The sequence below is a fragment of the Mytilus californianus genome, unplaced genomic scaffold, assembly GCF_021869535.1.
Source record: "Mytilus californianus isolate M0D057914Y unplaced genomic scaffold, xbMytCali1.0.p SCAF_9, whole genome shotgun sequence".
NCBI lineage: Eukaryota > Metazoa > Mollusca > Bivalvia > Mytilida > Mytilidae > Mytilus > Mytilus californianus.
In genome coordinates, this window is record NW_026262745.1 from 83,612,003 (window position 1) to 83,639,989 (window position 27,987).

Below are 27,987 nucleotides of genomic sequence, written 5' to 3' on the forward strand. Positions count from 1 at the left end.
AAAACTATAAAAAAGTATGTTACAAGAAGAACGAAAACTTAAATATGTACATATCAATAAGTTTTTATGCAATATTTGGTAATTAATTATTTCACCCATTCCACCTTATTACATGTTGTTGTATCTTACAATGTTAACATTATCTGTTAATAAAGGTCATTTTGACTGCAATAGCAGTTACACACACAAGCAATTACACACACTCCCACAAGTCGAAAAAGACAAAATATTTTTAGGTTTATTGTATAGTCCTTCCCCATACCTAAGCCCTTATAACAACTGTTCCTCCGATGTGCGATTTAGTGAGGTAGGTATCAATACAGCCACGACAGAATATATGGGATTTGATGGGCAAGAAATAGTTTAAGTACCCACTAAACTCTGTTATTATAAATACAAGATATTCATACAGATTCTGTCAATATTTAGCTATCTACAATAGGTTTTGTACAAATGCGTTCACTTGATTCATTGCACCTAAAAGATGCTAATTAAAAATGTGTAATGCTAATATTACGTGACAATGTGCGAGGAGACGTTAACAAGCTTGCTTTCGTCAAGGGTAAAACTGTCTAAGGGAGGGGGAAAAGACCAGTAATAGAACGATAAACAGATAATCGGGTTTTCTTCGTATAGATATCGTAAAATATCAACCGCTCGACACAAAGCTTCACATTGTGGCTCGCTGCTGAAATTTTGTGTGTAGAAAACCCGAAAATCTTTACATATTAGTTTAATTGGTTTTCGTTTGGTTTTCTTAATATATGTGATTGTACACATTTAATTTACAACTGTTAAAGCAAACGGATGTCCGATGGCAAGCGAAATGTACGGTTTTATACGTTCAGTTTCATTTATGTTGAAAATAATGATTAATTTTCATTAGAAACCAACAAAAAATGAAAATAACACTATAAATATCATGCGTCCGAAACGTTTTTTTGGATTTATCTTCACCAGGAGCGATCAAAGTCGAATACTTGAAACCAAAGCATGAATAAGAGTGTGAACAGTTGAAGATGTCAATTTTTACTGAGGGATTTGAAACCTTACTTCATAATAATTTCTAAATTCATAAACGGACAATAAAAGAAAGGTTCGTTATAAATCCTGCTAGTACCGAGTACCGACTACTGATCTGATGATACCCTTAGGTGCTGATAGTCAACCAGCAGCGGTAATAACCCAGTGCTGTAAAAAATGAAAACAACACTTTATCAATTTCAAGCGTCAGTTGGGTGTGGCTATGATAATTCTACATTATCAATACTATATCATACTTACTTCATAAAAACATGTATCTTTGATCTTAAACAATCTAATCGTTAGTGTTGTACTAACGAATAGTTTCTGTTTGTCTCAAGCTTATTAACTATGTATGCTACGAGTATGGAAATGTTATAACTTAGTATTTTTTCTGACCCTAAAACGTCTTCAATATATCATTATTGAGCATATTATGATAAGATTTGGTAGTTCTTTATGTGTTTAGCAGACATTTTAGACGACTGGTTTCTCTGTTGTCAATGTACTATCCCGTTTTATATAAAGATAATGAGATGCGGTATGGTAGCCAATGACACAACTATTCATCAGAGACCAAATGACGAAAATGTGAACAACTATACGGCACTATATGGACTTCAACAATGAGCAAAACCAATAGCTTATAATTTGCTATTGAATACATCCACATTACTTTTCAATTTTAAATCAGAGCCTTATTATTTACTTTTATATATTAACCTGAGATAACCTTGAGTGCAAAATTTATGATCATTATAACAAAGTTTGGTAGTTTCAAGTGTTCATAAGCTGTCGTTTTTAATGACTTTGGTTTTTCTGTTGTCGATGTACTCTCCGTTGTATTTTCAGTAGCGTATTTAAGGGTCATAAATCCATTCTGAAAAACAAATTAAAGTCAATTTTAATTATATCTATATAAGTGTAACAGCATTAACTATTTCAGTAATAAGAATCCATTAAATGTGTTTTTCAATCTAATTTTTCGTATGGTGAAGACTTTTTGAAGGGGCTTCTCACGGAAAATGAAAAGAAGGCATGATTATCTGCATACACAGCTAGTATAATAACCAGGAAATATCTTTCAAAAAAGGTCTGCTTCATTTCTCGACTCACATCCAGTAATTGGTTGAGAACTAAACTCAAAGACAAAACTGATGATTTTCATTTCCCCTTTTGTGGAGTTTTATTTTCATATAGTCACATTCAAGAAACCTGAATAGAGAATTTATCTTCTGGTTGATATGATATTCCATGTTTTGCGTTTCCTATTATGATTGCTACGACAAAAAAGAGGCGAAAGATACCAAAGGGACATTCAAACTCACAAGTCGAAAATAAACTGACAACGCCATGGCTAAAAAAGAAAAAGACCAACAGAAAAACAATAGTACACAAAACACAACATAGAAAACTAAAGACTGAGCAACAGACACCCCACCAAAAACTGGGGGTGATCTCAGGTGCACCGGAAGGGTAATCATATCCTGCTCCACATGTGGCACCCGTCGTGTTGCTCATATTAGTACAAACCCGGTAATAAGTCTAAATCGGTAGATCACATTCGGAGAAAAGGGCGGGATTGTAGATACTACATTTGGAACATATCCGCTATCATCTGTGAAACGGACTTTCCATAACGGTCAACCAACTCGTGATGGCGTCCGTAAAGTTTACGAAGTTCAACTTCACCACTTGGAATCTTGGTTTAATAGCTTCGTTGTGAGAAGCAACCCTCTATCAAAAAAATCATGATAGGAAATACAAGCCCTGGAATATCGTATCAACTGGTGGACAAGTCTAAATTGAAAACAACGTTCAAACCTATATTTGCGTTGGATAAAAACCGCAATTTTTATACGTGTGCATGCAAAACAAATTTCTTGGTAGAGGGGTCTAAATACAGCACAAACAACATTTTCCAAAAGATATATACTCTGTATGCAGGCGCTGCTGGAATGTTGCTACACAGAAATGGAAAGTTCACAATTCGAAAGCTGAAATCATAACGAGTATAGAGTTGCTGTTTCGTAAAGAAAAGCCATTCAAAAATGAATTCCTTTTCATTAGAGTGTTTCTTTAGTAGCCTAAATGAGCACCTAAACAATTTTGATTTCCTTAATGAAATATCGAAATATCTGTGTCAAAGATGAATTGTAATCCATTTGTCCCACTTACAATCCAGTCCTCCTTTCCTAGTTTTGACATCACTTATTACAAAAATTTTTTGTTAAAGCCATAATCAATATGACTGGTGTCACCAAAGGCACTGAAAGTATTGCTTACACTTCCGGGGCAACCGAGTTCTTTGTTTCTTACAGGGTTTAAGTTCATCTTGATTTAGTTCTCTGTGTTACTTTTGCAATATTTTGTTTAACAATTCCCGTGTTGTAACTAGATATAATGGTATGTCTATCCTTTTTATTGATATATGTTTTCCCTTCAAATTTTACTTTCGGCCATAAATAGGGGTTTAAGAATTTGCATGTACCGATGGTTTGTACATGAAAATTACACTTTATAATTCTATTGCCTCCGAAACGTTTTTTTTTTTTTGCATTTACCGTCGTTAGGCAATCTCTATGGAAATGAAATGTACCAATTCTATCACAACTGCATACCAAATATCATTGACCTACAACTAGTGGTTTCCCTTAATATGACCTATTCACAAACTTAAAATAAACTCAGCAGAATTTTTAAAGTATTCACCCCATATGTTCCAAGTGTTCGATTAGTTTTATTGATATTAAAGAAATTTCTTGGTATTCCTAAACGGAAGATTTTATACTCACAGAAGAAGAAGTATACTTAACAACAAAATTATTTTCATTTACCTGTGTATAATATGACGCAGATTTCTTCAAAAGTGATGATTTTCTAAAAATTGTTTGAAATTTCACAGTGATATCATACTTTATCTTTGTTAAAACCTGTTTATTTACTTTTGACTTTAATTATTTATCCCTTGTAATTTTTTATTAACTGTGTATTTGCATTCAGGTGTCACAGGTCAAATTTATTCGATCATTGTGTGTTAATTTACGTTTTTTGATTGAGTTAAGCCTTCCAATTGATATTTTATAGTGTGTTTTTTCTATGTTGTGATGTTATACTATTGTTTCAGAAAAGGGAGAAGGTTGGGTACCATTAAAACGTTTAATCCCGCTGCAAATGTTTGCACCTGTCCTAAGTCAGGAATCTGATTACAGTAGTTGTCGTCTGTTTATGTAGTTCATACGTGTTTCTCGTTTCTCGTTTTTATATAGATTAGACCGTTGGTTTTTCCGTTTGAATGGTTTTACACTAGTAATTTTTTGGGGCCCTTTATAGCTTGCTGTTCGGTGTGAGCCAATGATCCGTGTTGAAGGCCGTACCTTGACCTATAATGGTTTACTTTTATAAATTGTAACTTGGATGGAGAGTTGTCTCATTGACACTCATGCCACATCTTCCTATATCTAGATCACGATCGAGGGTCGGACCAAACAATTTCCATGAAAATAAGATGTGCCAATGATAATGCAACTGCATACAAAATATTATAGAATCTTGATACTGATTCCTAAGAATAAAGTATTTCTGAAATAACCTCTATCAGGAAATGGCTTGAGAAAGACACATTACGAATCAACATTTCTAAATGGATTACAAAAACTGGAAAAGTTTAAAAGAACAGTTGAAATCTTCCTCGATACAAATTCACCAGTTGCATTCGAGGAAAAATAATCCGGAAGCTAAATACCTAAAAATCAATATAATTGGAATTAAGGGGTCACAATGAAAATACCAAAGCCGTCTACAGACAACTTGTACGAGGGAATTGCAATCAGTTTTAATACGACTTCAAAATTTACGAACAGACTTTTTTTTCAATAAAAGATGCGGCAATAAAATACAGGTACCAGTTGCTGTCTTGCATGAGTTACTCCCGGAGACTACAGTTCTTTTGTATATTATGGACAGTTTTAAACACACAACGTACTAGTATTAAATATGTCTTACCTGCTTTAATTTTGGATAAATGGATTACAAAAATTGGAAAAGTTTAAAAGAACAGTTGAAATCTTCCTCGATACAAATTCACCAGTTGCATTCGAGGCAAAATAATCCGGAAGCTAAATACATAAAAATCAATATAATTGGAATTAAGGGGTCACAATGAAAATACCAAAGCCGTCTACAGACAACTTGTACGAGGGAATTGCAATCAGTTTTAATACGACTTCAAAATTTACGAACAGACTTTTTTTTCAATAAAAGACGCGGCAATAAAATACAGGTATCAGTTGCTGTCTTGCATGAGTTACTCCCGGAGACTACAGTTCTTTTGTATATTATGGACAGTTTTAAACACACAACGTACTAGTATTAAATATGTCTTACCTGCTTTAATTTTGAACATGTAGCACAACATTTGTTGAAATATTTTTGACAAAATCCAGCAGGATTTTTGTGGATATTATAGCTAGATTGTCGTTTCAGATAGTTACATTTAACTAAGCCGTCTCCTATCCATACTCCTGTATCTTTGCACGCCTCTGTCAGTCGCACTGAAAATGAAATGAGAAAAATTTGCCTATAATTAATCACCGTGATGTTAAAGACAGGCCAGCGTTCTTTTACAAGTTAGTATTAGGAGACTTTTACTTTAAAATTTCCCAAAACAGAATTCTTCAGTTAAGGCATAATTTTGCTGCTTATTCAAAATATATTTGGAAGAGAACTAAATGAGGATCATGTATTGATCATGTTGGGTCTATCTGTGGTTGACCAAATTTTAGCATATTTTGCAATTCGTGGTATGAATTTCATGACACATATAAGTTTAATATGAGTTTGTTTATCAGTATAAATGGGTAAATGCCCCACACAAGCCATGTAAGGAAGATACGGGAACACTGCAAATTTGTTCTAATTGAGTTCTAAAAAGGTTTAGCTGCATTTGTAGTGCTTACTCGGCAGCACATAAAATAAACGTCTTGTGTCACACTTGTCTTTTATCCTTATTGTTGAATGGTTATAATAGACAACATGTGAAATAATTATAAACTCATCTGACTTCATACAAATGTTCGCATCAAATTTGATCAAAATTATCCGTAGATATGACTTTGCAGTATGTGTACCGACAGGTTGTCCAGTGAGCAAATCACTTTCACTGGAGCCAATAATTATAGATTATCATTTTTTTTTTTCAAACGAGAGGGTGTTTCTCAGCTACAATCTCATCGAAGGGCGACAGCCCTGAGATGAAATGTGGCTGAGAAACATCCTCGAGTTTGAAAGACCATTGATAATCTGTTTATCGCTTTTTAGCCTATGACCATGATGGCGTCGTTAATTTTTACATTGACAACAGCACGTGCGCTCTTAGTTTGTGACGATAATTTTCAAGCGAGTAGCATGATATGAAAAATTATCACAAAAAATGATCAAAGGAAAAATACGCAAAATAGCGATAAGTAGGGATATAAGTCTTGAATGCGGACATTTAAACTTCACATCTTTACATTTCTTAGTATGTGTACCGACAGGTTGTCCAGTGAGCAAATCACTTTCACTGGAGCCAATAATTATAGATTATCGATGGTTTTTTCAAACGAGAGGGTGTTTCTCAGCTACAATCTCATCGAAGGGCGACAGCCCTGATATGAAATGTGGCTGAGAAACATCCTCGAGTTTGAAAGACCATTGATAATCTGTTTATCGCTTTTTTGCCTATGACCATGATGGCGTCGTTAATTTTTACATTGACAACAGCACGTGCGCTCTTAGTTTGTGACGATAATTTTCAAGCGAGTAGCATGATATGAAAAATTATCACCAAAAATGATCAAAGGAAAAATACGCAAAATAGCGATAAGTAGGGATATAAGTCTCGAATGCGGACATTTAAACTTCACATCTTTACATTTCTTAGTAATAAAAATCAGGCATTCAAAGATGCACAAATAGGAAGTGGTGATGGGGAAATAAAAGGAGGCATAAGTTAATAGCTCTTCAACGTTTTCGGTGCTTATACATCCTTGGCTTTCAAATATTTGGCTTTGAGCGTTCCTGATGAAGGTAAATCCAGAAAAGCGCCTCGAACGCATGCAATTTATAACGTGTTGTTTTCAATTTTTTTAACATAGACAGAATAAGCATCTCTTCGTCGTTGAAGGCGACCTTTGGGATTTGACCGGAAGTAACCTTCTGCTTAACGTTTATATGGTTAAAGTGTGGATATTTGTTAGAATTTATTTACAAGATTCTTAAGCTTGTGCATGTGTCTGTTTTGACACCAGTTGGCCGGAATGATTACTAGTCATTTCTTGTCCATTTTGACCTATACATAGATATCCGGCTTGACCTACTATTTTATTAAGTTTTTTTCGTCCATTTTGTCATTGGTGGTGGTCTGTTTTCTTCAGTTGCAGGATCGCACACGTTTATATTTTTATTTCTATTATATTCATCAATAGTTTATAGATACTAAACCACCACTGACAGGTATTTGCTGCATTAAATGAAAAATAAGATTACATAAAAAAAACAAAACTGCTAAGTCCAGGCGTTGCTTATAAGGATCTGACACCTTTCAGTTCTACACTCTGCTTTGGTATACATGATCCAATGACTTTCCTGCCAACGCACGGTTGAAGGTTTTTATCACTACGTCAAAGCCAGATGATCATGATAGGTCGTTAAAATAAATTTAAACGAGACTGATAAAACCACATCGATGGAATATTTATCTTCTTAATCGCAGCTACGAAATTGCTAATTCAATTCATATAGATCTAAATCTATTTGAAAATTACCTGAAAGTGGAGTTGATGCCTTTGCTGAAGTATGAGAGACAACAGTTGGTACTATCGAAGCACTTCCCACTGTAGTATACCCCTTCTGAAACATTTACAAATAAATGAAGAAAGCATCCTAGGTACACTCATACGTAAAATTTAATTGTTTACAAATAATTACAGATAAATCGTATAGTACTACTTATAACTTCACTAATCATCAAACTGTAGAATTTGTGTATAAAATGTAGATACTATTCCATTAGGATTGAGAGTTACAGGCGTTTAATACTGATTTCCGACTGAGACTGATGTGTGCGTGAAATAAAGCTGTAGAAAAGAAATAAAAAGTCAAATGATCTATACTTGTTAAAAAAACTATATAAAGCTTAAATTCTCGTAGGGAACAATTAACTTGTTGCCATGAAGACCAAAACTTTCAAAAGCCAAATACATTAGAAAAATATATACATGAGCTTTGTCAAAATGAAAAGATTAAAGTTGTCTACGGTCAACTTGAATGGGGGAGTTGCAATCAGTTTTAATACAATTGCATAATTTATGAACAGAATTTTTAAATAAAAGATGCCAATAGGATATCACTGACTACATTGCATATCTTACCCCCTTGGAATAAAGTTTTAAAGAAATCTTACCTGCTTTAATTTTGTGCATGTAGCACAACATTCGTTGAAATATTTATGACAGAATCCAACAGGATTTTTATGGATATTATAGCTAGATGGTTGTTCCAGAAAGCTACATTCAACTAAGCCGTCTCCTATCCATACTTCGGTATCTATGCACGCCTCTGTCGGTTGTACTGCAAACAAAATGAGAAAACTTTGTCTATAATTGATCACCGTGATGTTAAAGACAGGCCGTGTTATTTTACAAATAAGTATTAGGAGACTATTATTTTTTAATTTCCAAACACATGAGTATTCAGTTAAGACATATTTTGGCCGTTTTACAAAGAGGAATAGCTTTAAATACAATATTCATGATCATTTATTGATCCTGCTAAATCTATAAATTTGACCGCAAGTAACATTCTATTCAATATATACATGGTTTACGTGTGGATATTGGTCAGTATTTTTGTTCAAATTCTCAAGCACCATGAGTACGTGCAAAGATCAGCTTTGACGCCAGATGTTATCACTATTAACTAGTCATTTCTTATCCCGTTTTGGCTTTTACAAAGATATCTATAGGCTGGACCAACTACTTATGCAGTTCCTTTCTAATATTTGGTCATTGGTCGTGAACTGTCTTCTTGATTTGAAGGAACGTGCATGTATAGTTTTATTTTCTTTTATATTCATAAACAATTTATAGACACTAAACCACCAGTGGCAGGTATGAATTTATCAAATGGCAAATAGAAAAACATTCTGATTAAAACACAGATCCTGGGTCCATTCTTTGCTTACAAGGCTATGACATCATTTCGTTCTACTTTGTGCTCTTATAATGGTTACATAACTAATGCATTTCCTGCCTACACATTTTAAGATGTGTGTTTTAATGACACAGCCAACTGGTCTTGAGAGGTCTTCTCAACAGAAAGTAGAATGAAGCGTTATTAGATCATTGTATCCAAAGCGTAGTCGCAGGATTTGAAATTTAAATCAGACTGATAAGACTACAATGTTAAAAAAATATCTTTCTATATTGTAGCTTCGAAAATGCTTTTTCAATCCATCTAAATCTCATTTTGAAATTACCTAAAAGTGGAGTAGATGCCTTTGCTGAAGTATGATAGACAACTGTTGGTACTATCGAAGCACTTTCCACTGCAGTGTATCCTTTCTGGAAAAAAAATATGCAAATTAATCCAGAAAACATCCCTGATAAACTCATGCGTAAAATTTGTTTATTTACAAATAAACGAATAGAGATGAAATGCTGGGTACCACAAACAACTATACTATTTTCAAAGTGTAAAATTGGCGTATATATTTTATATAATGTGTCAGCATGCATTGAGAGTTAAAGACGTTTGATACTGATTTCCGTGTACTCGACTAAGACTGAAGTGTGACTGAAATAATGCTGTACAAAAGAAATAAAAAGTCAATTTCGTTTAGTTTTTAAACAAAAGTACTGTCCCAGGTTAGGGGGAGGGTTGGCACCTTCAAACTAGTTTAACCCCAGCCACATTCTGTATGTGCCTGTCCCAAGTCAGGAGCCTGTAATTCAGTGGTTGTCGTTTGTTGCTGTGTTACATATTTGTTTTTCGTTCATTATTTTGTATATAAATTAGGCCGTTAGTTTTTTCGTTTGAAATGTCATTTCGGGGCCTTTTATAGCTGACTATGCGGTATGGGCTTTGCTCATTGTTGAAGGCAGTACGGTGTCCTATAGTTGTTAATTTCTGTGTCATTTGGTCTTTTGTATAGAGATGTCTCATTAGCAATCATACCACATCTTGTTTTTTATATAATGTTATATATCAGTGTGTATAGTCAGAGTATGTTTCTGTGTGTAAGAGAGAGTTGTTCCCCTTTTACCATTTTTTTTGTATTTTTGTTTGTGACGTCATCTTTGTCTGATTAAAATGTAGAAAATGGTAGCAGATGTGTTTTTATCCGTCCGCATATAATCGTCTCCATCCTTGCTACCAGAGATATTCTACAAGTCTGTTACAATAAGGTCTTAACAAAACAGCTCAAATCCACTCAGGGAAAAATTAACCAGTTGCCTGAAGACCAAAACTTTGAACCTGAGATCACACCTGGTTTTTGGTGGTTCGCGTTGCTCGGTCTTTAGTTTTTTATGTTGCGTTTTGTATATTGTTGTTTGTCTTTTGGTCGTTTTTCGTTTTATGCAATGGCGTTGTCAGTTTTTTTTATCGACTTTGAATTTAAATATCCCTCTGGTATTTTCCGCTTTTTAATTCGTTAAAGCCGAATATATAAAAATCTACAGGAGCTTTGGATTTATAGGGTCAAATTGACCAAACTTGTTTTTGGTCAACATGTCCAAGGAAGTTGCAATCAGTTTTGAGTCAATGACATAATTTATTAACAGAAAATTTATATCTTTAATCAAGCCAATCGGTAGAAAAGTTTCTTTTGAAAATTATTGACATTTTTATACAAAAAAAATATTGAAAACGTCTTACCTGCTTTAATTTTGTACATGTAACACAACATTCGTTGAAATATTTATGACAGAATCCAGCAGGATTTTTATGGATATTATAGCTAGATGGTCGTTCCAGATAGCTACATTCAACTAAGCCATCTATCCATACTCCGGTATCTATGCACGCCTCTGTCGGTTGTACTGAAAACAAAATATGAGAACTTTGTCCATAATTAATTACCATGATGTTTAGCACAGCCCAATGTTCTTTTACAGTTATGTATCAGGATACTAGAATATATTTTAATTCATTTTTCAATTTCCTAAAGGTATTGCTTTAGATATATTTCGTAGAGAATTGAATGAGGATCATGTATTGGTCATATTGGGTCTGTCTGCGGTTGAACAAGATTTAGTCTATTTCGCAATTTGCGGTATGAATTTCATGATTGTTTTTATGTGTGTTTTATCAGTATTAATGGCTAAACCCCCCTCCCTATGCCATGTTAGCTAATATATAAGGATAGCTTAATATCTTCATATTTCTAAGTAAGTAAAAACAAGGCATTCAAAGATGGAGAAAGATATAAAGTGGTGTTGGGGAATTGAAAGGAAGGAGAAGTGTTTAGAGACAGTATCCGTAATTTTAAGAAAGATTGTCCAGTGTTCGAAATCAATCTTTAGGATTAGACCATAATCAACCTTCTACTTAATGTATATATTGTTTAGGTTTGGATATTAGTCAATACAACATGTATTTGTTTTCAAAATTAGTAAGCATGTACATAATGCCAGGACTGATTACCATTAATATCTTGTACTTTTTTGGGCCTATACATAGAGATATGGCTTGGTCTAATATATTTTTTTTAAATATCTTTCGCATTTTGATCATTGGTCGTGTTCTGTCTTCCTGTGTTGTAGGAACGCGCACGCATAGTTTATTTTCTACTGTTTAAAAAAAACAACATGAAATTGCAGTGCTTAGCATACTCTCGCTCGTAATTTAAATTTCGGTAAATCAGGAAGAATAATCAGATCAGGAAAGTGCTTTTACGTTACAAATCATCACTGATAAGCTGTTGACTAAATATGAAGCCATTCTGTTCCATAGTACCTGATAAATGTGCGATGGAAATAATTGTTGGACTAACAGACAAGTGGACGGACAATGTGTATGCAATATAACTCCCACTTTAAGAGTGGGGTATAATTTATATAATATATATACTAAAAACTACTGACAGGTATATGCTATATTAAATGGCAAATGAAACATCATTGCAGGAATAATTATATATTTTTCAACATTATAGGTACGAAATTGCAAATTAACCAATTTAATGCAATCTCAATCTAAATGAAAATTACCTGATAGTGGACTTAATGCCTTTGTCGAAGTGTGAGAGACAGCTGTACTCTTTGTTGTATAGTAACCATTCTGAAAACATTAACAAATTCGATGAAGAAAAAATCTCGGTAAACTAAAATGTACACATTAAGCTTACTAATAAATAAACAGAGTTGAAATTTATCGCCCTAGTTGATGAAATATGCTATGTCTTGGCTGAGAACGAATCGATATTTTTACATAGTGCATTTTTTTGTTCAGTATGTTTACAAGTGATCCTTCTTGATATTATATATTTGGTATCTGGTACATTTATTTGTCATCTGTTTCCCTGATTTGTACACACATAATTCAAGAAAAATTCATTAGTTTAAATAGCTTTTCTAATTAATGATTCATCTTTTCATGTTGTTGTTGGTGTTGTTTATTTCTCTAGACTTATGAGTTTTGACTTTTCTAATGATATCTCCCCTCATTTATTAATTCGGTAGGTGTCGCAAAAGTTTGATTCGTTTTTCCATGCGCACTATTGATGTTTCTGGAATAACCACTTACTAGGTCACTATTATTGATAAATAAATTGTACAATTTATAGAATAATACAACTAAATGGTTTAAACAAAACACCAACTCTGCCTTTGGTTTTGGAAACCTCAGTTTAAATACAATTCATCCATTAATAAAATAAACATATGATACCAATCTCAGTACTCGTGACATTTATGTCCAGAATAACCTTCATGATGTATGATCGAAGCAAACCAATATGCATAAAAATTTACACGAGGAAAAATTACAAAAGGGCCAAAATAAAACAGACGGAAACGTTTAGTCATTCGAGCCGATAGCTTCAGATTTTGTGCTTAGATAAACTTGTTTGTTGGTGTGTACGTCGTTTATCCGACTCTCCTGTATTCCTCCTGTTTGAGAAGCACCAGTGCACATTTAAGGATTTCATTTGCATTATTTTTAACACTTACCTGTTTTATCCTGGTACAAGTTATACAGCATTCTTTTTGATACTGCATACAGAAGCGTTCGGGGTTTTTATGGATGTTATAGGCGGAAGGATTTTCTAAATATTTACAATCGATTTCACCACTTGCAATCATAACACCACTATCTTCACAAGTTCCCATAAATGCAGGCGCTGATTTAACTGAAATTTAAAATATAACACCATTATCATGTTTAATGTTATAGTATATAAAGCCATTCTGTTAAACCAAACACTGTTTATGTGTTCACCACAAACCTTTACACTAAAGAAATTCAATCGAGATATCCATCAAAAGCCAAAAATATTGTTAGGTTTTGTTCAGTAGAAAAATACTGGATTCAAAAATAGTGAAAAATTAAACACACAACAACTTAGAATTGACCACTAGAGATATAAGGAACCATTTTATAAGATGATTAAGGGTTTGAAATGGTGTTTAAATATAAAAGACGCATGTCTATTATTCAATACTGTTTGTTGCCCTTTATATATGTTTTGGTTATTTTTTCGTTTGGAGTGCTGCTTCATTGATGTATACTCCATTTCACCTTACTATTTACATCAGAATAGGTTCTGGTTGAAAAATGTCTCTCATTGGTTTTAGATACGGGTATTTATCATTACTAGATTCTTTGGAGGGGTGTTATTTGGATTGCAAAATTAAGGCGACACTAGCCATCGATAAAATGTATTACTGACTTTCCGTTGTTTCAAAAATTTCCTATACCGCATCGGAACGTTCGTCCTCGGTTCCAAATGAGTTACTATTATGATTTCAACGGTCTTGTCTACCAGTTAAAGAATTGTACTTTTATAATCCTTCTGTAATGTTGCAAATGAGGAGGAGGAGAAGGACGGAAAACTCTTCATATGGTCAATAACCATTACAGGGAACGTTCTTCCCTGAGCACAGCTCACAGCCAGTCAAAAACGTATCTTTGATATATAGTTACCTTTCCACAATATATATATATATTGCCTAACAATGTAATTTTAACACACTATTTAGTATGTAAATATAAGAATGTTTAAAATATTTACAAAATGATGAAAATAAACGCAATATTTCGCTAGACTAACTAGCTTTATCAAACGTGCATCTATCCAGGTGAAATCGGATGTAGATGATAAGAAACTTTTGCAGCTCAATGTATATGTTGCACTTGAATTTAGCTGCCTTGAAAATAATACATAATTTGGATGAAGTTCAAGATTTTTACAAAATTGGTAGTTGAAGTTAGCAACGTCCATTGGCCAATATTACAGGATAAAAAGGACGATGCTGTGTACTAAATTATTCTTTATCTTTCCTGTATCTTTTCTCATCTTTTTCGTTAAGACCATCAGGTTCTAAAATGTGGAGTTGGTGGATCCAAAAATTTACTCTTCTCCTTCTCGCCGTGGTGTCCCACTCGGTGTTGACTTCTATGATTTGGAAGGTAACATTATCAAAAGAATGTTTCGTTGAACGAAGATGTCTTGTGAGAGGACAGTTTTTGTTGGTTTTGTACCATGAACGATGGTTATTGAGCAGAATATTAAATTTGTCCATTGTTTCTCCCACATACTGAATGCCACATGTGTCACATGTTAATATATAAATTGAGTTCTCCGTTTTACAGTTGGAATTTGAGTAGATGGTATAATTTTGTTTAGTAACGGAGCTGATGAAAGAACTGCTTGTATTGGCAGCTTTACAACACAAGCAGTTCCTTCGACCACATTGTTTGTAGCAACCGGGAGATGGAGTAGGCTGCTTTGCTAATACAGATGTCACTAATTTGTCACGGATGTTTTTAGGTCTTCTGAAGGCCATGACTGGTGGTGAGGAAAATACTTTTTTAAGATTTGAATCATTTTCTATAATTTTCCAATGCTTCTGAACAATGGAAGACACATTTTTAAAATCAGGATGGTAAGTGAGTACAAGGGGTGTTCTGTTAGCTGCTTTATTCTTATCTTTGTACTCTAGAAGTTCTTGGTGACTAGTTTTGTTTGCTCTTTCGAAAGCGCTATCAATGATGTTGTTATTGTATCCTCGAACAACTAGATGTTTACGTAGTTGTCCAAGTCTAGCATTTTGCGTATTTTCAGTAGAGCATATTCTCTTGATTCGCAATGCCTGGCTGAATGGGATGCCACGGGAGCAGTGTTTAGGATGACAACTTTTAGGAGAAAGGAATTGATGTTTGTCCGTTTGTTTGGTATGAAGGTCCGTTATAATGGTTCCGTTCTTGATGTAACTCGTAGTGTCGAGGAAGTTTATTTTCTCCATAGATGATTCATATGTAAATTTTATTGAATGGTGGAAAGATTTACAGTGTCCTAGAAATTCATTAAGATGTTCTTGTGAATCTGTCCATTTGAAATCAATATCGTCAATGAATCGGAACCATGATAAGGGCTGGTATGGAGCACTAGCCAAGAGGCGTTTTTCAAGTTGGCCCATAAATATGTTGGCATATGACGGGGCCATTTTTGTGCCCATACTAGTACCGTCTATCTGGAGATAATGTTTTTCATTGAAAGAGAAGTTGTTGTTCTCCCAGCACTAGTTTCAGAAGTGTAACAAGGCACTCAGTTGGAGGATTTTTTTCACTACGAGTGTTCCATACCTCTTCACACGCTGCTATTCCTTCGTCTTGTGGAATGTTGGTATATAAAGAAGACACGTCCATGGATGCAAGTATAGTATTGCTTGGTAGAGGATTGAGGCTTTCCATTTTCTTTAGATAATCAGTCGTATCTTGGATGTAAGAGGGTAGTTCTTTCACATGAGGTCTTAGATGATGGTCTAAAAATTCTGATATCTTTTCAGTTGGATGACTATTTGCTGAAACAATTGGTCGACCTGGATTGCCCGTTTTATGTATTTTAGGCAACATATAGAATCTTCCGGCCTTTGCTTCGTTCTCAAGAGGTCGGAGATAATCAAAGGTGTCATTGTCTATATGCTTTTTGTCGAACATCTCTTGAAGGATGGTGTTGATCCTTCGAATATTATTTAGTGTTGGATCTGTGGTTAATTGTTTATAAAAAATGGAGTTTGAAAGTTGGCGATTTCCCTCTGCTATGTAATCTGTTTTATTCATGACAACCACAGCGCCCCCTTTGTCGGCAGGTTTTATTACGATATCCTCTTGATCTTTTAACGCTTTCAAAGCAATGCTTTCTGACTTGGATAAATTATAATTTCTTGTATTTGTTATACAGGACTTTATATCAGACCTCACGTAGTTAATGAATGACTCCAAGTTATCATTTTTACTCTTAGGTGGTTTCCATGAACTTTTTTTCTTAAATTTTGGGATGGGCGTGACTTCTTCATTGGTGTCAGTATCTGAATCTGTTAATCCAGCTTCTTCAAGGTTTTTCTTGCCCCTATTGTAGAAAAAATCTTTCAAGCGTAAACGTCTAGCGAATTGGTCTAAGTCCTCGTCTAGCTGAAAGTTATTTACATTTGATGGGATAGGACAGAAGTTTAAACCTTTACTTAAAAGAGATTCTTCAGCACGTGTAAGTTCTTTAGATGACAAATTTACAACAATGCTTTCAGGTTTTTGTTTCCGTCTTTTGAATTTTCTTTTTCTAGGGACCTTATGGTTTGTTGTATTGATATCATTCATATCCTGATTTAAATAGACAGTGTGAATTTTATCTCTTTGAAATTTATTCCTTTGTTTTTCTTTATGTTTGGATAGTTCAATTTTTTCAATATCTGCGAGGCGACGTTTAATTATTGGTAAATCGTCACGTGAAATGTTACTATTGTTGATGATATCTGATATTTCATTTACAATTTGTTTGTAATTTGTGGTTGTAAAAGAAAGTAACAGTTGAAGTAGCTGGATTCCAACTGTAAAACGGAGAACTCAATTTATATATTTACATGTGACACATGTGGCATTCTGTTTGTGGGAGAAACAATGGACAAATTTAATATTCGGCTCAATAACCATCGTTCATGGTACAAAACCAACAAAAACTGTCCTCTCACAAGACATCTTCGTTCAACGAAACATTCTTTTGATAATGTTACCTTCCAAATCATAGAAGTCAACACCGAGTGGGACACCACGGCGAGAAGGAGAAGAGAAAATTTTTGGATCCACCAACTCCACACTTTAGAACCTGATGGTCTTAACGAAAAAGATGAGAAAAGATACAGGAAAGATAAAGAATAATTTAGTACACAGCATCGTCCTTTTTATCCTGTAATATTGGCCAATGGACGTTGCTAACTTCAACTACCAATTTTGTAAAAATCTTGAACTTCATCCAAATTATGTATTATTTTCAAGGCAGCTAAATTCAAGTGCAACATATACATTGAGCTGCAAAAGTTTCTTATCATCTACATCCGATTTCACCTGGATAGATGCACGCTTGATAAAGCTAGTTAGTCTAGCGAAATATTGCGTTTATTTTCATCATTTTGTAAATATTTTAAACATTCTTATATTTACATACTAAATAGTGTGTTAAAATTACATTGTTAGGCAATCTATAATTTTATTTGTGTAATTGAATTAATCTCTGTACTGATTAATCCACACTCCCATAGATTTGTATGTCATGTGCTGCTATTTATAGGCACTTATATATATATATATATATATATATATATATATATAAACCAGTCTAAATTGAAAACAACGTTCAAACCTATGATTGCGTTGGATAAAAACCGCAATTTTTATACGTGTGCATGCAAAACAAATTTCTTGTTAGAGGGGTCTAAATACAGCACAAACAACATTTTCCAAAAGACCAAAAAAGTGGAAAAGTGTATTTTAACAAAACGCATTTGACTAACAGGTCGAACTACAAATGTTCTTAAACCCTGCTGACTGCCATTGGCGATTGCCAAATAAACGGATCACCGATGTGATAAATGGATCTTAATTATAAATTTAATACTAAACAGAAAACAATAAACTTGCGGAAAAGATGATATACCGCAAACAAAAGGTGCAAAGGTTTTTGTACACCATATCCGGATTTTGACAATTAATGTCTCTTCAGTGATGTTAGGAATCGAAACGGTATTTGGAAAGCCATACAATTTACCTCAATTTAGAATAGACTCGTGAATTTTGAGGAGTCAAAATAGGATGAACGGATCATATAAACCCGAAGGCAAATATAATACAAGCCCAAACGAAAAAATATTAACAAGTCTAAATTGAAAACAACGTTCAAACCTATGATTGCGTTGGATAAATTCCGCAATTTTTATACGTGTGCATGCAAAACAAATTTCTTGTTATATATAAGGGTCCAAATACAGCACAAACAACATTTTCCAAAAGACCAAAAAAGTGAAAAAGTATATTTTAACAAAACGCATTTGACTAGCAGGTCGAACAACTGATGTTCTTAAACCCTGCTGACTGCAATTGGCGATTGCCAAATAAACGGATCATATATATGAATAGAAAACATAGCGTTATGAAACTCGTGAGCATTCGGTTATAGCTATACAAGCTTTTTTTATATTAAAAATGATCGCACAATGATTTATAAAATAATACTATACACTTTTAATGGATAAATCAAATCAACGCTCAATAAGCGACATTATTATTCTTTTATATTCATCTGTTCACAAAATATTTATGTAATGCTTCCTGATAAATGGCATTTCATATTCATTGATTTAACAGTTTAAACTAAGAAAAGATTTAGTGACACAGATTTAAGATTTATCTTTTATTCGAAAGAAGTTTCATTTATTTATATTTATACCACTTGGTCTCCTCGTCAATTAATTTATTCTCATTTTCCTTTAAATTTTTTATGAAGTTAGAACGGATAATTCAATCGTTGCATTTTTTTTTACAGATATACTATTAAAAGACTTAAAACTTACCGGTTAAAATACATATTTTACAGATAAAGCATAAAATCTGTGCAGTAGTTTGTTTCATTTTCAATAAGTGTTTCCAATGAACTGAAATCACTTTGACAACACTCTAGAAAAAGCGAAGTGTTTGTCCTAGTTGGAAGTCTTAAATGACTTTGGGTAATGATGTTGAAGTGGATTTTTTTATGTAAGTCTATAAAAGGTCACCTGATTTTTTACACTTGTTCCCCAAAAATATGAGAACATACCGTGACTTTGACATAGAGACCAATCAGGAAATGGCCATTAAGGTCAACCTACTCTTAGTTTAGAGTTTATATAGGTAAAAAGTTGATTTAAATACGTTCTGTTTGACTATCTATAAAAAGTCGATAAATCTAGGGTCTCACAAGCAATAAAATTACATCATCAATTGAAATGTATTCATCAAAACATATAAAATGTTTTCAATTCGCAGCAGAATTTTCGTTAACTCTTTGATTTAGATATATCTAATAAATGTATTAACTTCAATATTTTATACGTAAAAAAATATATTACCTTTGTTCGAACCTTAACTATCTTATGAAAAATTATTACAAAAATAAAGTAAATGTTTGTGTTGATAGCTCTCGTCACATAGATTACGAAATTACAGTCTAGGACTTGTACTGGTGACTATGTAACATTCACAATTAAAGAATTTCCCTTTATGCAACAAGGACAGAAATTCGACGATCATGCGAGGAAAAAAGAAAGCAGTAAACGTTTGCTTCTGTAATACAACTATTGATCTGAGTCTTTACTTTTACGCCAGAGACCAAACGGCAATATGCAAGATGTACAACCAATTTGGGGCAAAAACAACTGACATTTTGTGCAACAACGACATGAATAACCGGAACACCTCCGAAAAGGGGAAAGTGATCACGGTTGCGACGCGAAGGTTATCCAGGTACTACTCTACAACTGAAAAAAAGTAAAACAACAAAAATACCGAACTCCAAGGAAAATTCAAAACAGAAAGTCCCTGAACAATTGGCAAAATCAAAAACTCAAACACATCAAACGGATGGAAAATAACTGTCATATTCCTGTCTTGGTACAGAAATTTTCATATGTAGAAAATGGTGGATTAAACCTGGTTTTAAAGCTATTTAGAATTTAATAGTTGAATAGTGAAAAAAATCAATCTTTATTCTCGGACGATTCTGAATTATCAGCAACATTTTATTCCCTCCACACCATTAGATAATTTTCCATCCCTATTTGAATCACCTATGAATTAAGTTTTATTTGTGATTTAGTTGTTACATTTATAAGCGATAAACCTTTTTGTACCAAACCAGAGACTTATATAAGTGGTTATATATGTCTCTGACCAAACGTGCATTTAAACGTGATTTGTACGCCATTCTATTTTTGTTCATTTGTATTCATTATCATAGAGTGCTTTAAATTTTACACAATGGTAATCAACTTTAAAGGTACATGAACATTAACCTAGTGACTACGTACCTGTTCAAAAAGTAGGCGACACGTAGCAAATTTTAATCGAACACCTCTATATAAAGAATAATGCACCCCCTTTGAAAAATCAATTTATCCCCTCCATCTATTGTACAAATAACAGGTAAAAAAAATAAAGACTTTGTGTATGTTGTCTTGGGCAAACGGTAATGGCAATGTTAGCCTGTTTATTACGTTAAAGATCTATTGGGATCCACTTCGCGGTCCAACCATTAAAGATGTATTATCGTCTACAGCTGTTCCGTACGCAGTGACCTTAACTTTCACGACTTTCGTTAGAAATTCGGCAATCGCACAGTGCAAATGCAAAGGAAAAAACCATGATGTAAACAATGCAAAAAAGGTAAACAAACGTAGTTTTAACCGATTCTGAAACAAAATTTTCATACATACATTCATAAAAATTACTATTATGACAAAGTCAAAATAACAAATAGGAACGCATGGGAAACATGGAAAAAAAAACAAATATATATCGCTTTATAGTTTCCCTTATTTTTCACGTGTTCCATGATTCTGTGTTGATTATTTATTCAAAATGGGAAACGATTGATAAACTTCGGCATCACAACCCGAAAGTTAATTTGTCCTTAAGGTAGAAATACACAGTTAGGAGTTTTGGTCCCGGTGAATTTTTCAAATATGAGTTATTGTGCAATAAAATTTATTTTTAGATAGCTGAAAAATAATATATAGCCTTTCAATGTTGTATGAACATCAAGATTGTCTTATGCATTTTTTATAAGCCATTTGCTTACATGTTTGACAGTCCGTATTTTCACATCCGTACCGCTCATAGGTCCAGAAATTATTGTTGTGTTTTCCAACAAATATTTTACGCTCGAACTTTTCAATTCAATTTTATGAAAAAATGAGGTGAAATGCATATTATTTTTTTTGACCTCGTGATGGATAATGTCAATGGTTTCAGAAAAGATATCACTTAAATGAATTGAAATTTTGAAGATGTTGTTTCCACACATATACACATACATGACACAAACTAAGTCGTATTTGTTAGAAAGCAAGGGAAAATGGATGGTTAAAAGTTATGAGTGTCAATTTATTTTTTTCCCTAATTGTGTATTGCTACCTAAAGCTTTCGCTCAACAATCACAGAATGAACTATTTTTTCGATTATACTGTATGAATTCCTCAGATATGAAAAAATGTGCGGAAAGGACTTAGTTTTATGGCAAATTTAATATATAACGGATACTGCGCAGTTAAGGACAAAATTATAAAAATCTAAAGATTTGCGCAACGGTACTAATATAAGATGGTAATATACGAAGATGATGTTATAAAATCGTGTGTTGACATTAGCTTTTTTTAGATTACGCACACAGTCAATTCAATTCAATTTTCAGATTAAATGTACTTTAAAAATAAAGTTTTGAACTATTGCATACATATATATATATATTTATTGTTGTCTGCTCTATGGTCGAGTTGTTGTCTCTTTGACACATTCCCCATTTCCATAAGAAAATTAATAAAAGATAATAACGGTTTCAATTCATCACTTTTACTAGCGCTTTCACTGCTTTTACAGATCTTCAGGTAATGTGACTTGTATACATAAGTGTTATACAAAACAATTGATTGACGTTAACAATAGTATGACGTTAACAAATACAAGGGAGACCACTAATGTCATTTAAAAAAATGAGTAAAGTCTTTAAAGTGTTATTTAAGTAAAAAATAAAATATTATTTATCATTTAATCCCGGGTTGAGAATGTTTATTAATAATTCTTCTTTCTTCTTCCGGAGGAAATCATTTTGACGATTCACCATATACAATGGAAATATCTTAAATCGTCCATTTGAACAACGATGGAAATGGTCGTTAGACCGGATGATTGTTAAATCTTCATGGTTGGTTTGCTGCCTATGAACAGTCATTCTAGTACGCAGTTTATTTTTTGTCTCTCCAATATAGAATTCCTCACAATTTGAACATATGAGAGAATAAATGACGTTTGAACTTTTACAAGACATGTTTTGTTTAATTGTGAAATGATTTCCACCCGCTTGAAGAGAAGGGGCTATAAACACAGAACTATTCAAAAAAGTTTTCAGAAAGCGGAAACTATCCCAAGGAGTAAACTGTTAGAATACGAAGATAAAAATAAAAATAAAAGGACTCCATGTGTTCTTACTTACTACCCATCTCTCAAAAACAGCTTCGGTGTCAATCGTCCGCATTGAAAAACAGTTGAAAAAAGAATTCCAATAAAGGCAACAGTAGTATACCGCTGTTCGAAAACTCATTAATCGATAGAGATAAAAACAAATCCGGGTTACAAACTAAAACTGAGGGAAACGCATCAAATATATGAGGAGAACAACGACACAACAAAAACACAACATTAAAGTGTAACACACACAGAAACGAACTATAATATAACAATGGCCATTTTCCTGACTTGGAACAGGACATTTTAAGAAAAAAAAAAAAAAAAAAAAAAAAAAATATCCAAGATATTTCCCGACACCCACCCCACCCCTCCACTCCTCCATCCCCCGTGATAGCTTTCAGGCAACCCAATAGTCTGTGGAACCTGGTGGTGCGGGCTGAAGTGTCTGAGAAGTACTTTTGGAGAATGTCGTTCGTGTGATGAAAAACGCTGCAAATGCCACTTCTCCCAATTATGAATGGGTCAAAACTATCAGGTCTCTGATAAAACGTCGCATTCATAAGTTGAAAAACTGTGTGAATGATCGACCAAAGTCCGTTTTCAGAGACAAAGAGGCCGTGAAATGTCTATCATCTCTTCGTGATAAGTATGTTGTTGTTCCTGCGGACAAAGCTTCAAATAATATTGTCTTTGTATGTAAATCGTATTACTACGAATGTCTTGTTAAGAAATTAGGAATAAATGAGCACTCAGGTAATCCCACATACAAAGGCATATCATTTGACAAGGATGAGATTTTGGCAAATCATAAGTCCTTCATGGCTTCAATGAACATTACATTGAACAACAAATCGGAGGACTTACCTTGTTTGTATTGGATACATAAGCTTCACAAAATTCCGTACAAACAACGGTACATTGCCGGCTCATCTGCATGTTCCACTAAAGAATTGTCCATTAGATTGACTAAAATTCTGTCCGCAGTGAAAGATGGTCTTCAGAAATACTGTGAAACTGTTTACTCGCGTAGTGGTATTAACCATATGTGGATTCTTAAAAATTCTAAAGAACTTCCAGATAATTTTAAATCTCGGTCTTTTCCTGAAATTAGTTCTATCTATACTTTTGATTTTTAACCCTGTATACCACCATTCCCCATGTGAAATTGAAAAATTGCCTGAAAGAAATAATCAATAATGCCTTTCAACATAAAAATGGTAGCATACGCTATAAATTTATTACTTTGGGATGTCATAAGGCATATTTTGTTAATAGTGAAAAAAATGGTAAAACATGTTACACAGAGGAACAAGTGATCAGTATGCTGGAGTTTCTTATCGACAACATATTTGTTGAATTTGGAGGTAGACTTTTTCAACAAATTGTCGGCATTCCTATGGGAACGAACTGTGCGCCTCTCCTTGCCGACCTCTTCTTGTTTTCATATGAATCGGAGTTCCTTCAGACACTTGTCAAAAACAAAAAGATCAAAGAAGCCAGATTATTTAATTTCACTTTCAGATATATTGATGATGTTCTTTCCATTAACAATCCGAACTTTTCTGATTGGGCCCCCCGAACTAGAAATTAAAGAAACAACAGACACGGCTTCCTCCGCCTCATTTTTAGACTTATACCTCGAATCAGGTAACTTCTGGATAAATTTAAATCTATGTCTTTTTCTGAAATTAGTTAGAATTATTGACACTGACGAAGGCTATTTGTTAAGCCAAAATATTTGTCAACACGATTTTATAACATCATCTTCGTATATTACCATCATCTTCGTATATTACCATCTTATATTAGTACCGTTGTGCAAATCTTTAGACTTATATATATATATATATATATATATATATATATATCCCTAACATCACTGAAGAGACATTTATTGTCGAAATCCGGATATGGTGTACAAATTTTTGCACCTCATGTTTGTGGTATACCATCTTTTCCACAAGTTTATTGTTTTCTGTGTGGTATTTAATTAATATTAAGATCCATTTTGTAAGATCTAGTGATCAATTTATTTGGCAATCGCCAATGGCAGTCAGCTGGGTTTAAGAACATCAGTTGTTAGACCTGTTAGTCAAATGCGTTTTGTTAAAATAGACTTTTTCACTTTTTTTGGTCTTTTGGAAATTGTTGTTTGTGCTGTATTTAGACCCCTCTATCAAGAAATTTGTTTTACATGCACACGTATAAAAAATGCGGTTTTTATCCAACGCAATCATAGGTTTGAACGTTGTTTTCAATTTAGACTTTTTATATTTTTTCGTTTGGGCTTGTATTATATTTTCCTTCGGGTTTATATGATCCGTTCATCTTATTTCGACTCTTTAAAATTCAAGAGTCTATTCTAAATTGAGGTAAATTATATGGCCTTCCAAATACCGTTTCGATCCCTAACATCACTGAAGAGACATTTATTGTCGAAATCCGGATATGGTGTACAAATTTTTGCACCTCATGTTTGTGGTATACCATCTTTTCCACAAGTTTATTGTTTTCTGTTTGGTATTTAATTAATATTAAGATCCATTTTGTAAGATCTGGTGATCAATTTATTTGGCAATCGCCAATGGCAGTCAGCAGGGTTTAAGAACATCAGTTGTTCGACCTGTTAGTCAAATGCGTTTTGTTAAAATAGACTTTTTCACTTTTTTTGGTCTTTTGGAAATTGTTGTTTGTGCTGTATTTAGACCCCTCTATCAAGAAATTTGTTTTACAAGCACACGTATAAAAATTGCGGTTTTTATCCAACGCAATCATAGGTTTGAACGTTGTTTTCAATTTAGACTTTTTATATATATAAATATATATATATTGTATATTGTAAATTTAGAAATGACAATCATCGTTTAACATGAATTGGCTTAACGTGGCAAGAAATCATAGATTCATGTAACCTTTCAAGTTTTTTCAAATCAGCTGACATCAGTAACAAATATGGTAACGAACTTTTTAACCTGAAAGAAAGAGTTATTTGCAAAATTTTGGTTATATATATACAGATAGAAGTCTATAAAAAAAGACCAACCAGCAAATTTAATGTGTACAGGATCGTCTAGATAGCTAGCCGATACTGCACAGATAAGGAAAAAATTATAAAGTCTTAAGATTTGCACAACGATACTGATATTATATATTAGTATATGTAGTAGTTACATACGATGAGGATGTTATGAAATCGTATTGACAAATATTTCGGTCAACAAAATAGCCTTCTTTAATTTCAATGTCTCTATCAAATGTAATACAATACTGGGTGTTTGTGTTTAAAAATAGCCCACTCTACCTGAACTGAGCTATTGTTAAACATAAACACCCAGCATTGTATAACATTTAATAGAAAAGAAGGTTATTTTTGACCGATATATTTGTCAAACCGATTTCATAACATCAACATGATCAACTCGTATATTACCATATTATATCTGTATCGTTGTGCAAATCTTAAGACTTTTGTGTATTTGTATATATAGTTATATACATATATAAGCATCTATAGCATTTGATGAATATTATTACACTGGAAAAGATATGTAAAATATGTACAATATTAAGTGTTAATTCATGAGAACTCATTCACTCATTCATTTATTCATTCATTCATTCATTCATTCATTCAGATACTCAATTTGCCCTAGGGCTCTCCATCTTTCGCTCCTTCAAATCATACACACATCTCCTATCATTAATATGAAACTTACCAGTGAATACATTTATTCCATATATAAAGCATAAAAGTAGTGCAATTTTGTGTATCATTTCAATTTATACTCCCCACAAATGAACTGAAATCACCTTCACAAAGCCTCATAAACTGCAAGGTTTTCACTATATGGATATAGTTAGTCCTAAATGATGGTTGATCACATTGGAACAACCTAATATGTTCTTCAAAAAAACGATGAGAAAAATCTTCACTTTCAAGTTTGGTAAACACAATATCAATAACTTTAAAGCCAATATTTATTAAAATCTTAGAGTCAACTGATTTAATACTTTACACAAAGACTGTTATTACGTCTTTTCATCAAATTATAATTCGTCATCCCGATTTCCAGGTGATTTATCCGCATGTCAAAGATCAGTACTTATAATACCATCCCCATCAATTGTAATGTAGATGTGACACATTTTTTGTTGCGGTAATTTGGAATGGAACGATTTAGTAGATTTACATATATACCTTGTAAGGTAATTTATGTATTAAATAATATATGAACATTAATATCTCATTTAAATGTGAAAATGATTTTAAGAAATCAGTGTAATAATGATTTGTATGTGAATGGTGTGTTCCCCTTCAAGGACCCTTAATTTGAACAATGAATATTCTTATTCTTATTCTTGTAAAAGGAAATAAAGTAACTTAGTTAGTGTTTGATCAAGAATCAAAATGTGTTTCTGTACACGCTGTATGATTTTAATCCGATACGCTCAATGACACAAGTTAGAAAAGCCAAACTTAAAACATTTGAAGGCATAAACATTTACTGTATATAGTAATGTGGCAGGATAGTCAACCAGAAAAAGAAATTAGTGTCTAAACATTACGACCAAAAATGACTAAAACGAACTTTGCCCGAGGTGTTCCGAGCTTTATTTTGGTACAATTACACAAATTATTCATTATACGATATGTGTTGTCAAATACATCTTATATGATAAAGTGATAGATATGAAATATAAATAATAAAAATGAGTTGTGTACTGAATGGAAAACTTGGGATAATTACAAGACATAAATTTAAACGTCTGCTTTTTAATGTGTATACAGCTAGATGGTGGGTAGAATACTGTCTTGTTCAATATTCTCCTTATGGAAGAAAGTATCAGACTTGCATTTTTACTACTTTTATTTTTGAAGAATATCTAAATATTTTTTTTCAAAGATCCAGGTTAAACTCGGTTTTGAGCAATTAGTGCATATTTCGCTAAGTATAAATAAGTGAGAACTTTCACCTAAAAAGTACATTAGAACAACGTTGTGAATTTTTTCTACTTTTCAAAACATCGTGTTTAGTTGTCACAGTATTTATGAAATTGGGGATCTACTAAAGGGTTTGTTCATATACTTTGTGACAGCTCATTTCGATTATAATTGTTGTTTTTATTGTACAGTCCTTAGTTTTCTTTGTGGTGGTTTACGGACAGTTGTTTTGCTGTCATTTTGTTTCTCTTTATATAGATATAAGAAGATGT

At 33.1% G+C, this 27,987-nt stretch overlaps 1 protein-coding gene across 4 annotated transcripts; it reads right to left on the minus strand.

The window, feature by feature from the left end:
* Positions 1-27,008, minus strand: LOC127716552 (uncharacterized). 4 transcript variants are annotated; one of them, XM_052222777.1, is made up of 9 exons: positions 26,490-27,003; positions 13,236-13,414; positions 12,276-12,345; positions 10,942-11,105; positions 9,542-9,626; positions 8,468-8,634; positions 7,830-7,914; positions 5,410-5,576; positions 1-1,903 (listed from the first exon to the last, which is right to left on the minus strand). In XM_052222777.1, exons 1-9 carry the CDS (start codon positions 26,545-26,547, stop codon positions 1,742-1,744), a joined length of 1,137 nt encoding a protein of 378 aa, XP_052078737.1. In that variant the 5' UTR covers positions 26,548-27,003; the 3' UTR covers positions 1-1,741. The 4 variants fall into 4 exon arrangements, with proteins under 4 accessions (XP_052078737.1, XP_052078738.1, XP_052078740.1 ...); XM_052222778.1 differs by lacking the exon at positions 26,490-27,003 and adding an exon at positions 19,128-19,250; XM_052222779.1 differs by lacking the exon at positions 1-1,903 and adding an exon at positions 4,645-4,768 and having other exon boundaries at positions 26,490-27,008.
* Between the last annotated feature and the right edge of the window lie 979 nt (positions 27,009-27,987).